At 50.3% G+C, this 13,098-nt stretch overlaps 1 protein-coding gene across 1 annotated transcript in view; it reads left to right on the top strand.

Annotated features, from left to right (window-relative positions):
• Window positions 1-13,098, top strand: part of DMBT1 (deleted in malignant brain tumors 1) — a 75,158-nt gene that overhangs the window by 36,456 nt on the left and 25,604 nt on the right. Inside the window, 8 exon segments of the mRNA XM_025395559.1 lie at window positions 1,380-1,418; window positions 2,178-2,501; window positions 4,691-4,729; window positions 5,488-5,811; window positions 6,781-6,810; window positions 7,707-7,739; window positions 8,422-8,779; window positions 9,987-10,342. Of these exon segments, the coding sequence (XP_025251344.1) occupies window positions 1,380-1,418; window positions 2,178-2,501; window positions 4,691-4,729; window positions 5,488-5,811; window positions 6,781-6,810; window positions 7,707-7,739; window positions 8,422-8,779; window positions 9,987-10,342 (1,503 nt within the window).

Consider the following 13,098-nt stretch of genomic DNA (forward strand, 5'->3'; position numbering starts at 1 on the left):
TGTGGGAGGCTCAGCAATGGTGTCAGATGTGCCCATTAGTCCATGTGTATCGGGAGAACCTGCTCCCAATGTTTAATGTGGGTTCTTTTTATTTCCTAAGTGTCTCGGCTGGGTTGGGAAATACAGGGGAAGAGCACAAGAGAGAGAAATTTAAAGCTGGGTGTTTGGGGGAGACATCACATGTCGGCCGGATTCGTGATGTTCCCTGAGCCATAAAACCAGCAAGTTTTTATTAGCGATTTTCAAAAGGGGAGGGAGTGCACGAATAGGGTGTGGGTCACAGAGATCACATGCTTCACAAGGTAATAAAATATCACAAGGCAAATGGAGGCAGGGCAAGATCACAGGACCACCGGATGAAATGAAATTAAAATTGCTAATGAAGTTTCAGGCACACATTGTCATTGATAACATCTTATCAGGAAACAGGGTTTGAGAGCAGGTAACCCGTCTGACCACAATTTATTAGGCGGGAATTTTCCTCCACCTAATAAGCCTGGGAGCGCTACAGGAGTCTGGGGCTTATTTCATCCCTTCGGCTTCAACCACAAAAGATGGGACGCCTTAAAAGGGGTCATCTATAAGCCTACCTTCAGGGCGCATTCTCTTTCTCAGGGATGTTCCTTGCTGAGAAAAAGAATTCAGCAATATTTCTCCTATTTGCTTATGAAAGAGGAGAAATATAGCTCTGTTCCGTCTGGCTCTCCGGCAGCCAGTTCAAAGTTACCTCTCTCGCTCCCTGAATCTCACTGTTATCCTGTTCTTTTTTTTTTTTTTAAGATGCCCAGATTACATATTGTTCAAACACACATGCTCTACAAACAATTTGTGCAGTTGATACAATCCCAGGGTCCTGAGGTGACATTCATCCTCCTCAGCTTATGAAGAAGATGACCGGATTAAGAGATTAAAGTGAAGACAGGAATTGGAAAACACAAGGGTATTGATTGGGGAAGTGATAAGTGTCCATGAAATCTTCACAATTTATGTTCAGAGATTACAGTAAAGACAGGTGTAAGAAATTATAAAAGCATTAATTTGGGGAACTAATAAATGTCCGTGAAATCTTCACAATTTATGTTCTTCTGCCGCAGCTTCAGCCGGTCCCTCTGTTCAGGGTCCCTGACTTCCTGCAACACATGTGTCAGTGGATGGGGCAGGCAAACCCAGAGGTCAGAGGGATCAGATTGGTCTGCAGTGAGGCCTGTGTCCCTTGCTGAGCTCACTGGGCTGAAGACTTGGGCAGACACATGGGGAGCAAGTGACAGGAACCAGAAATTGAGTAGTTTTCATGATGCTTGCTATGTCCGGAGACTTTTCCTTTTGGAGCTTTTCACCCTCAAGTTTAATTCTAGCCTTTGTTTTTGTTGCAATTAAAGACGCGTTGCCGACCACCACCTTACCTGCATCGACAGTAGGTAAATAATCCTCTCAACCCTTCCTAGGGCTCACTCTCTACCTCTGGACAAATGTTTTTTCTGGAAAGGATAGGATGAGGGTCAAGGTGGGCCCCTGTGTTTTTCATGTCCTTGTGTATTAGTGGAGGAAGTTGGAGTCTCTGGGGAGCCAGTCGTGGTTCTGGTGTTGGAGGCTGGAGGGTGCTGGTGACCTGTCTCCCACGGGATCCTCTTCCAAGTATCAGGAAAGATCCTCATCCAGGTGCTGAGGGCAAGCCCTGGAGGACTCCCTACATCCTAATGGGACCTCGTTCCTGGCCCTCCGGCCATGCACTGCAGACCTGCAAGGGTGGGTGACAGTTCCTGTCCCTGCAGCTGTCTGGCCAAGGCCTTGCCATCCTTGACAATTTGCCAGAAGCCAGGGAGGACCACGTGGGTGCCACCTAACTCTTGAACATGGGGACAGCATGGGCCTGCCCTCTGGAGCTGTGACACTCCATCCTGTGTGTGCCCAGAGTAGGGAGTAGGGTGCCTACTCCTGTCACCTCCACTGGGGTCACAGATGCTTCCCCAAAACTTGATCCTCCATAAACCCGGGCAGGATAGCGTATCACCTCTCCTTCCACTGTGATGAAGCTGAACCTCTGGTTGCAGTCATACTCAATCGTGACTGCCTGCCCAGGTGACTTTGGCATTAGGAAGTGCCCTGAGTGTGGAATGTGCCTTAGATCCTTGACCTCCTGATAGAGATGGATGAAGGGTTCTTGTGTTCCCCTGTAGGACCTGAATCCAGTTTGGCCCTGAGGCTGGTGAATGGAGGTGACAGGTGTCAGGGCCGAGTGGAGGTCCTATACCGAGGCTCCTGGGGCACTGTGTGTGATGACAGCTGGGACACCAATGATGCCAATGTGGTCTGCAGGCAGCTGGGCTGTGGCTGGGCCATATCAGCCCCAGGAAATGCTCGGTTTGGGCAGGGCTCAGGACCCATTGTCCTGGACGACGTGCGCTGCTCAGGGCATGAGTCCTACCTGTGGAATTGCTCCCACAATGGCTGGCTCTCCCACAACTGTGGCCATAGTGAAGACGCTGGTGTCATCTGCTCAGGTGAGTCTCTAAGACTTTGGGTCTCCTCTCTTGAGGTAGATTTTGCTCAGGAAATGAGGTCTTAATATGTTCTAATCTCCTCACTCAGAGCTTTTTCAACCTTTCCTGTATTTCTGATATCTCCTTAGCCCTCTCCTAGGAAACTGCATGAGTCTTTGCCACATTACCAGGTTTTGAGGAGTTCAGGGAGAAAAATGGGCCAAAGTGTAATAAGGGTCACGTCTTCGTTCATCTACTGAGGCAGCGCAAGCAGAGGGAGTTTGCCTTTTAGTGTGGCTGGAAAGGAATAGCTGGGGCCAGGTTGTTCATGAAGATAGAGGTTGATTTGGGTCGTGGCTTTGCAGGCTGCATAGGAGCATGATATCTGCTTGGCTTCTGTTGATGGCCTCAGGCTGCTTTAGTTCCTGGCAGAAGGAGATGGGGAGCTGTCCTGGGCAGAGGTCACATGACAAGTGAAGGAAGCAAGAGAGGGCAAGAGGGAGGGCCCAGACTCTTCAACCACCAGCTCTTGCTAGGAACTAAGAGAAGAACTCACCCTTGACCAGAGAAGGCACTAAGTGATTCATAAAGGGTTGGCCTCCATGACCCAGACATGGGACATCAGGCCTCACCTCTATACTTGGGGTTTCCAATCCCAAAATGAGTCTTGGATGGGACAAACATCCAATCTATAGCATACTGTCTCTCCAAAGTTCCGCCTTTCCCCTACTGAAAGGTTTAGGTGACAGTGAGGTGGATGCAGCACATATAGGCATTGGGGGAGGGTCAATCTCACTGGGAGGAGCCCAGAAACAAAGGCTCATGCTCGGAAGGGAGGGTGTTCTGGTGAGGCCCAGTAAGGAGGCCTTAGACTGGAAACACAAGGCTTGGAATGCAGATCTGTGTCTGTCCATGTCTGGCCTGGGTTTTGGGAGTGTGAGTGCTTGACTGCAATTCCCTCCAGAGAACTGCAGTGTCCTGCCTGTGGTCAGGTGTGGGGTGGGCAGTGCCCATGAGGCCTGCTGAGCAAAACCTTGTTCTGAATGACTGTGGACTGTGCTGGAAGACCACAGGCTGGATTTTTGCTAGAGTGGCCTCTTCATGCTTGCTGACTCAGGGACTGCTAAGACATGCAAGGGAGAGGGTTGGTTTTGTGTCAACCTGATTACTATGGACAGACACAAACTTAATCACTTTGGAGCTGGCAGTAGTGGCAGGATCTGCCCAGACATCTTCCAAGGAGCATCCTTGTGGGGACGTGCATGGCAATGCCCCTCCCTCTTGATGGGGAACTAGCATAGACTGAACGCATGACCTGTTTAGTTCCTTCCACCTTTGTTCCAGTTTTGCCAGCTTCTGTGTAGTGCATCTGATCTGACCTCCTCTTTCTCACAGCTGCCCAGTCCCAGTTGATGCCCAGGCCAGGTGATTCCCCAGTGTCCTTCCTTGGAATGTCCCTTTTCTTTCTGCACAATTGTCCTTTTTCCCACTCTGCAGAGCCCTCCTTCTTATCCGTGTGGATACTGTGGGTCATACTATTTTCCCTGCTCTGTAACTGAGACCCTAGCATGAAGCTTCTTAACCAGACATGGTTAAGAAGGTATGATCTTTCTAAGAATTGAGAGTGATTGCCAAAGTCTCCTGGGAAGGCAATGTCAGCTATAGCCTTAAACATGACTGTCCGTGGGCAAGCAATGTCAGTGCAGGCCTGATACCTCCATTCCTCACTCCTTCAAACACCCCCAGATGCGGCAGGGCCCCGTCTACCTCCAGAAAGGCAGAGGCCGTGCTCTGGCAGGGAGAGATATATTAGATATTTCTGGTGCCTCCACTTGCCAGGAGACTTTATACTCCTTTGGGCAGCTCCCCGATCCTTCTAACATTTTAGTTTCAAGTGTGAGAGTCTCAGCAATGGTGTCCAATGTGCCCATCAGTCCATGTGTCTGTGGATGGGGCAGGTAAACCCTTTGTAGCTGAGAAGAGGATATTCCACACTTCAGAGGTAGGAGGGATCGGACTGGTCTCCAGCGAGGCCTATGTCCCTGGCTGTGCTCCTTGAGCTACAGACTTGGGCAGACACCTGGGGAGCAAGTGGCAGGAACCAGAAATCAAGTAGTTTTCATGATGCTTGCCTTGCCCAGAGACCTTTCCTTTTGGAGTTTTTCACCCTCAACTTTAATTCTAGCCTTTGTCTTTGTTGCAATTTACAGACCTGTTGTCGACCAGCACCTTACCTGCATCGACAGTAGGTAAATAATCCTCTCACCCCTCCCTAGGGCTCACTCTCTACCTCTGGACAAATGTTTTGAATGAAAATGATAGGATGAGGGTCAAGGTGGGCCCTTCTCTGTTTCATGTCCCTGTGCATTGAGTGAGAGGAAGTTGGAGTCTCTGGGGAGCCAGTCCTGGGTCAGGTGTTGGAGGGTGGATGGTGTTGGTGACCTGTCTCCTGTGGGACCCTGTTCCAAGTATCAGGAAATATCCTCATTCAGGTGCTTAGGACAAGCCCTGGAGGGCTCTCTACTCCTGGGACCTCATTCCTGGCCCTCTGGCCATGCATTGCAGACCTGCAAGGATGGGTGAAAATTTCTGTCCCTGCAGCTGACTGGCCAAGGCCTTGCCATCCCTGGTAATTTTCCAGAAGTCAGAGAGGACCACGTGGGTGCCACCAAAGTCTTCAACATGGGGACAGCATGGGCCTGGCCTCTGGAGCTGTGGAGCTCCATCCTGTGTGTGCTCAGAGTAGGGAGTGGGGCGTCCATTCCTGTCACCTCCACTGGGGTCACAGATGCTTCCCCAAAACCTGAGACTCCACAAACCCAGGCAGAATAGGGTATCACCTCTCCTTCCACTGTGATGAAGCTGAACCTCTGGTTGCAGTCATACTCAATCGTGACTGCTTGTCCAGGTGACCTTGGCCATTAGGATGTGCCCTGAGTGTGGAATGTGCCTTAGATCCTTGACCTCATGGTAGGGATGGATGAAGGGTTCTTGTGTTCCCCTGTAGGACCTGAATCCAGTTTGGCCGTGAGGCTGGTGAATGGAAGTGACAGGTGTCAGGGCCGAGTAGAGGTCCTATACCAAGGCTCCTGGGGCACTGTGTGCAATGACAGCTGGGACACCAGTGATGCCAATGTGGTCTGCAGGCAGCTGGGCTGTGGCTGGGCCACATCAGCCCCAGGAAATGCCTGGTTTGGCCAGGGCTCAGGACCCATTGTTCTGCATGATGTGCACTGCTCAGGACACGAGTCCTACCTGTGGAGTTGCCCCCACAATGGCTGGCTCTCCCATAACTGTGGCCATCATGAAGACGCTGGTGTCATCTGCTCAGGTGGGCCTCCAAGACCTTGGGTTCCCTCTCCTAGACTGGAGTTTGCTTAGGAAGAAAATCCTAATTACATTGTGATCTCCTCACTCAAAGCTTCTTCTGTTTCCCGTATTTATGCAGTCTTGTTAGCTCTCTGCTAAGAATCTGTATGAATTTCGCTATAGGGCCTGGTGTTCCTGTGGTCACTTAGGACAGGGGACCAAACTCAAACAACCCAGACTCTCTCCCTTTCTTGAGGCAGTGCAAGGAAGAGGCAGAAGAGAAAAGTGCTGGCTCCCCAGGGCTCCATTTCTCCCCTGCTGAGTAGCACTGGGTGAGGGTATCATGGACGCAGGACAGACAGCAAGGCAGGGGAGGATTCCTCTCGCTGCGAGGAATTCTGAACTAAAAATGCTTGTCTGGAAGTGGGTTCTCAGCTGAGACCCAGTAAGGACGTCTGCAAATAGAGGCTCAAGGGTTAGGAATGTAAATGTGTGTCTCTTCATGTCAGGCCTGGGTTGTGTGGGGTTGGAGTTCTTGACCTCAGCTCCTCTTAGAACGCTGCTGAGCATTGCCTGTGCCCCAGGTCTGGTGTGGGGAGGGCAGCCCACATGAGGCCGGCCAGGCATGGCCTTGTTATTGCCTCTGGTCCGGGCTGGAAGATCACACAAGGGATTTTGGCTGGAGTGGCTTCCTCAGCCTTGTTGACTCAGAAATGCCTAAGACGTGCAAGGGAGAGGGTGGGTTTGGGGTCATCCTGGTTACCCTGGGCAGACACAAAGTTAATCACCTCAGAGCTGGCAATAGTGGACAGGATCTGCCTCGACCCCTTACACGGTGCATCTCTGTGGGGATGGCATGGCAATGTCCCTGCCTGTGTGATCGGAACTAGGATGGACTGAGTGTCACACTTGCCCATTTCTTTCCCTCGTTCCAGTTTTGCAGACTTCTGTGTAACGTGCCTGATCTAACCTTCTCTTCTCTTTCTCACAGTTTCCCAGTCCCAGTCGACACCCGGTCCAGGTAAGTTTCCAGTGTCCTTCCTCAAAACGTCCCTTCTCTTTCTGCCCAATCACCCCTTCCCCACTCCACAGAGCTCTCCTGTTTCTGTCTGTGGATACTGTGGAGCATATTATTTCTACCCTCAACACCGGCTATTAACTGAGACCCCAGCACAACGCTTTTTAAACACACGTCGGATTCAGGAGGCTTCTGTCTTCTTTTCAACCTCTCTCACCTTAATGAAACAGTTTCAAACTGTCCCAGTGGACAACCCTTACAGGTTCAGGAATTGGCCCGTGTTTAATCAGCTTTGGTCCTTTTATATTCAGGACTCACGTATAGTTTCTGAAAATTGAGGGTGTCACCTTCTGAACTGTTCAAGGCATCGTCAGGGCAGGCTCAATACCCCCATCCATCGCTGCTGGAAAAATTCCAAGATTATGATGGGCCGCATTTGTATCCAAAATAGGCAGAGTTTGTGCTTGGGCAGGGAAAGGGATAATAAAGGTTTGTGGTGTCTCTGCTTAGCCAGAAACCTGATTCCTGATTGTCCCCTGGGAAGCCCCTGGTTCCTCTAACATTTTAGCTTCCAGTGTACGAGCCTCAGCAATGGCGTCTGATATCCTAGTCAGTCCATGCATCAGCAGATGTGGGATGGCATGGTGGGGAGCATCCCCTAACACATAGAAAGATACCTCAGGATTAGAGAAATGGAGGGCTTAGTCTGGTCTCCAGCAGGACCTTTGCCCCTGGATGAGTTCACAGCAGAGGAGACCTGGGCAGACACATGGGAAGCAAGTGGCAGGAACAGGAAGTGGAATTGTTTCCAGTTTGATTCCCCCTCCCACGGAACCTTTTGTTCTGGGCCTTTTCCCTTCAAGTCTAATTCTGTCTTTTTTCTTTGTTGCAATTTACAGACACTTGGCTGACCTCACCTGCGTCAACAGCAGGTAAATAATCCTCTCACCCCTCCCTAGGGCTCACTATCTCTGGACATATTTTGTGTTTCAAACTGATAGGATGCGGCTCAAGGTGGGCCCCTCTCTTTCATGTCCCTGTGGGTTGCGTGGGAGGAAGGTGGAGTCTCTGGTGAGCCAGTCCTGGGTCTGATGTTGGAGGCTGGAGGCTGCTGGTGATCTGTCTCTCATGGGACCCTGTTCCAAGTGGTCGGGAATGATCCTCATCCAGGTGCTCAGGACAAGCACTGGAGGGCTCCCTAATACTGTAGGGACCTCATTCCTGGCCTTCTGACCATGCACTGCAGACCTGCAAAAGTGCGTGAAAATTTCTATCCGTGCAGCTCTCTGGCCATGGCCCCGCTATCCCTGGCAATTTGCCAGAAACCAGAGAAGACAGCATGGGTGCCACCAAACTCTTGAACATGGGGCCAGCATGGGCCTGCCCTCGGGAGCTGTGGAGCTCCATCCTGTGTGTGCCCAGAGTAGGGAGTGGGGATACCATTCCTGTCACCTCCACTGGGGTCACAGATGATTCCCCAAACTCTGAGCCTCCATAAACCCGGGCAGCATAGTACATCACCTCTCCTTCCCCTGTGATAAAGCTGAACGTCTGGTAGCAGTAATATACAATCCTTGATAGGGATGGATGAAGGGTTCTTGTGTTCCCCTGTAGGATCTGAATCCAGTTTGGCCCTGAGGCTGGTGAATGGAGGTGACAGGTGTCAGGGCCGAGTGGAGGTCCTATACCAAGGCTCCTAGGGCACCGTGTGTGATGACTACTGGGACACCAATGATGCCAATGTGGTCTGCAGGCAGCTGGGCTGTGGCTGGGCCACATCAGCCCCAGGAAATGCCCGGTTTGGCCAGGGCTCAGGACCCATTGTCCTGGATGACATAAGCTGCTCAGGGCACGAGTCCTACCTGTGGAACTGTCCCCACAGAGGCTGGCTCTCCCACAACTGTGGCCATCATGAAGACGCTGGTGTCATTTGCTCGGGTGGGCCTTCAAGACCTTGGGCTCCCACTCTTAAGTTCCAGTTTGCTCGGGAAGAAAATCCTAATTACATTGTGATCTCCTCACTCAAAGCTTCTTCTCTGTTTTCTATATTTCTGTAGTCTTGCTAGCTCTCTGCTAAGAATCTGTATGAATTTTGCTACAGTACCTGGTCACTTAGGCCAGGGCTCCAAACTGAGACAACCACGCAGACTTTATCCCCTTCCTGAGGTAGTGCAAGGAAGAGGCAGAAGAGAAACGTGCTGGCTCCCCTGGGCTCCATTTCTCCCCTGCTGAGTAGCGCTGGGTGAGGGTATCGTGGACACAGCACAGACAGCAGGGGCAGGGAGGGATCCTCTGACTGCAAGGAACTCTGAACTAAAGATGCTTGTCTGGAAATGGGTTCTCAGCTGAGACCCAGTGAGGACGTCTGGAAATAGCGGCTCAAGGACTAGGAGTGCAAATGCATGTCTGTTTGTGTCAGGCCTGGGTCACATGGGGTTGGAGTCCTTGACCTCAGGTCCTCTGAGAACGCTGCAGAGCACNACCTCTGCACAAATGTTTCTTTTGAAAATGATAGAATGAGGCTCAAGTGGGTGACTCTGTTTTTCATGTTTCTGCGAGTTGCCTGGGGAGAAAGGTGGACTCCCTGGAACCTAGTCCTGTGTCTGATGTTGGTGGTTGGAGGGTACTAGTGACCTGTCTCCCCCGGGATTCTGTTTTATGTAGTCAGGAAAGATCCTCATCCAGGTTGTCAGGAGAAGCCCTGGAGGGCTCCCTAATCCTACTGGGACCTTGTTCCTGGCCCTCAGGCCCCAGGCTGCACATGTGAGAAGAGTGGGGAAAGTGCCTGTCCCCGCCGCTGTCTGGCCAAAGTCCTGCCATTCCTGGCATTTTGGTAGAAGCCAGAGAGGACCCTGTGGGTGCCAACAAACTCCTGAACATGAGGCCGGTCTCGGCCTCCCATCTGGAGCTGTGCGGCTTCATCCTGTGTGAGAATGGAGCTCAGAATGAGGAGTGAGGCCTCCATTCCTGTCACCTCCAGTGGAGTCACAGGTGCTTTCCCAATTATTTGAGCTTTCATAGAGTTGGGCAGAGGAGGACCTCACTGCTTCTTCCACTATGATCAAGCTGAACCTCTGTTTGTATTCATATTCGAAGGTGATTACCTGCCCACGTGACTTTGGCCATGAGGAAGTGCCCTGAGTGTAGAACATTCCTTAAATCCTTGACCTCATAATCAGTATGGATGAAGGGTTCTTGTGTTCCCCTGTAGGAACTGAATCCAGTTTGGCCCTGAGGCTAGTGAATGGAGGTAACAGGTGTCAGGGCCGAGTGGAGGTCCTATACCGAGGCTCCTGGGGCACCGTGTGTGATGACTACTGGGACACCAATGACGCCAATGTGGTCTGCAGGCAGCTGGACTGTGGCTGGGCCACGTCAGCCCCAGGAAATGCCCGGTTTGGCCAGGGCTCAGGACCCATTGTCCTGGATGACGTGCACTGCTCAGGACACGAGTCCTACCTGTGGAACTGTCCCCACAGAGGCTGGCTGTCCCACAACTGTGGCCATCATGAAGACGCTGGTGTCATCTGCTCAGGTGGGTCTCCAAGACTCTCCAGACCCAAGAGTGGGCTCCCTCTCTGGGGTGGAGTTTGCTCCGGAGGAAAGTCGTAATTACATTCTGATCTCCTCACTCAAAGCTTCTTCTATGTTTCCTATGTTTCTGAAGACTTGTTAGCTCTCTGCTAAGAATCCATATGAATTCACTGCCTGGTGTTCCTATGGTCACTTAGGAGAGGGGGCCAAACTCAAACAACAATCCAGACTTTATCCCCTTCCTGAGGCAGTGCCAGGAAGAGGCAGAAGAGAAAACTGCTGGCTCCCCAGTGCTCCATTTCTCCCCTGCTGAGTAACAGTGGGTGAGGGTATGGTGGACACTGCACAGACAGCGGGGCGGACGAGGGATCCTCTCCTTGGGAGAGGCTCATGGTAAGGAAAGGACATATTTTGGGGTAGGGAATTCTCACTTAAGGCCCCAGTAAGGAGCATTTGGATTGGAGGCATATGGGTTAGGAGTGTAAATGTGTAGCTGTGCATGTGTGACCTGGTTCTTGGTCAGTTTCCACTCCTTCCAAAGAACTGAAGTGCATTGTCTATCTAGCAAGCCTGGTGTTGGGAGGGCAGCCACCATGAGATCTGCCAGGCAAACCCTTGTTATTACCTGTGGTTTGGGGTGGAAGATCACACGGGAGATTTTTGCTGGAGTGGTATCCTGAGACTTGCTGACTTGGTGAATTGCTAAAACCTGCAAGGGAAAGGGTTGGTTTTGGTTCAACCTGGACATCACATCCAGACACAGAGTTAATTGCCTTGGAGCTGGAAATGGTGGGCAGAATCTGCTTGGACCCCTTCTAAGGAGCATCTTTGAGTCCAGCCAAAGCACTGGCATTCAGCAGGTCTGGGTGAAACTCCTGGGTCTTGCTTGAAGCCTCTGGCCACTCCTTACCTCATTTGATGTGGAAGGTTCCCTTATTTACCAGTTGTCAATTGATCTTTAAAGAGGATTTATTATTAGGGATGCTTTTGTTTGCACATGGCAGGAACTGAACTCAAACTCTCTTTAGCTGGAAAGGAATTCATTGGCTCAGGTATCCAGAATGTTTAGTGGTGGATCTGGAGCTTCAGGTACAGCTGGTTCCAGAAGTTCCAAGTCTTTTTTCCCTATGCTTTGCTTACATCTACTCTTTTATCTGTGTGGGCTTCACTATCAACTTGCTTTTTGCATATGGCTGAAAGACAGCAGAGGGCAGCCCCAAGTCTATATCCCACCAGGAGAGGGAGTCAGTCTGTCCCAGTACCTCTGGCTGACAAGGCCTGGGAGGACTCTGATTGACCTGCTTGTAAACAGGTGCTTTCTTCCAAACCATCTCTATTAGCTCTGATGGCTCAGCCAGAGTTCTATACCCATCTTTGTGTTCCCTTGGGGCGATGGGAAGGATGGGAGCACTAGGCTGTACTTGAACCTTGTAGGATGCTACTTTTTAAAATAGGAATGACTGTTTCTATTAGAATAAAAAACAGGCAGGATGTTTGAGACAGAGTCAGCAGTCCCTTAGTTGGACCCTTCCTTTCCTTTGATACTCTCTGCTCTTTGTTGGCTGACGTTACCCTTCTATCCCAAGATGAAAACTTCCCTCCCCCTGGCTGTTGTCCATGTTCATTACCATCATTTCTATCTAGTTCCAGGACTTTTTCATTATCCCCAACTGAAAGCTCTTACCCCTTAACCATTCATAATCCATTCCTCTTTCCCTCAGCTTCTGGCAACCACTAATCTGCTTTCTGTCTCTGTATACAGATTTTACTAAGAACCCTGATCATTTTCTGTGAATGGAATCATAGCCTTTTCTGTCTGGCTTCATTCACTTAACATAATGTTTCCAAGGTTCATTCATGTTTTAGCATATGTCAGAACTTCATTACTTTTAATTGCCAACTAATATTCCATTGTATGGCCATGCCATCTTTTGTCTATCCATTTATCAGCTTATGGACATTTGGATTGCTTCCATCTTTTGGCTGTTGTGAATAAGGCTGCTATGAACATTAGTGTATGATTTTTTGTTTGCACTTGTGTTTCCAATTTTGGGAGATATATACCTAGGAGTGGGATTTCTGGGTAATAGGGTAATTATGTTTAATTTATTGTGGAAACGCCGAACAGTTGCCATAGCTGCTGCACCAATTTGCTTTCCCCCCAGCAATGCCTGAGGATTCTGATTCCTCCATATCCTCACCAACACTTGTTATGATGTCTTTTTCATCATGGCCATCCTAGTGGGTGTAAGGTGGTATTTTATGGTGTTTTGATTTGCATTTCCCTGATGACTAATGATGCTGAGCATCTTTTCATGTGTTGGTGGGCCCTTTGTATATATTCTTGGGAGAAGAGTGGCTTCGTTTTATAGATACTAAGCTGAAGACCAGAAGAACTAGACTAATATCAGTATCTTAGCCCAGCTCCTGAGCTCACCGGACAGGGTTCAGTTACACAGAGGGATCAGGATGCCTGGCCCAGTGTTGTGTCTAGCATGTGACATTCCTTCATGGAGGCCTAACTCTGCCATTTTTCCTCCACTCTCAGGCATAGGCACCTCTAGGTATGCACAACTGAGTGTTATCATAGTCACTTCTGCCCACTGTCCCTGTAGCTCATGGTATTCAGTGGGTCCAGGTTTTGTTTCAGATTGAAGGCAAGCTGTGGGTTTGAAAGTGACTCAGGAACAAGCCTCAGGCCTGATGGGGTGGTCCCTGTGAGCAGAGTGAGTCAGCCAGAGGTGGAGAGGTGGAATC

The sequence above is a fragment of the Theropithecus gelada genome, chromosome 9, assembly GCF_003255815.1.
Source record: "Theropithecus gelada isolate Dixy chromosome 9, Tgel_1.0, whole genome shotgun sequence".
Classification (NCBI taxonomy): Eukaryota; Metazoa; Chordata; class Mammalia; order Primates; family Cercopithecidae; genus Theropithecus; species Theropithecus gelada.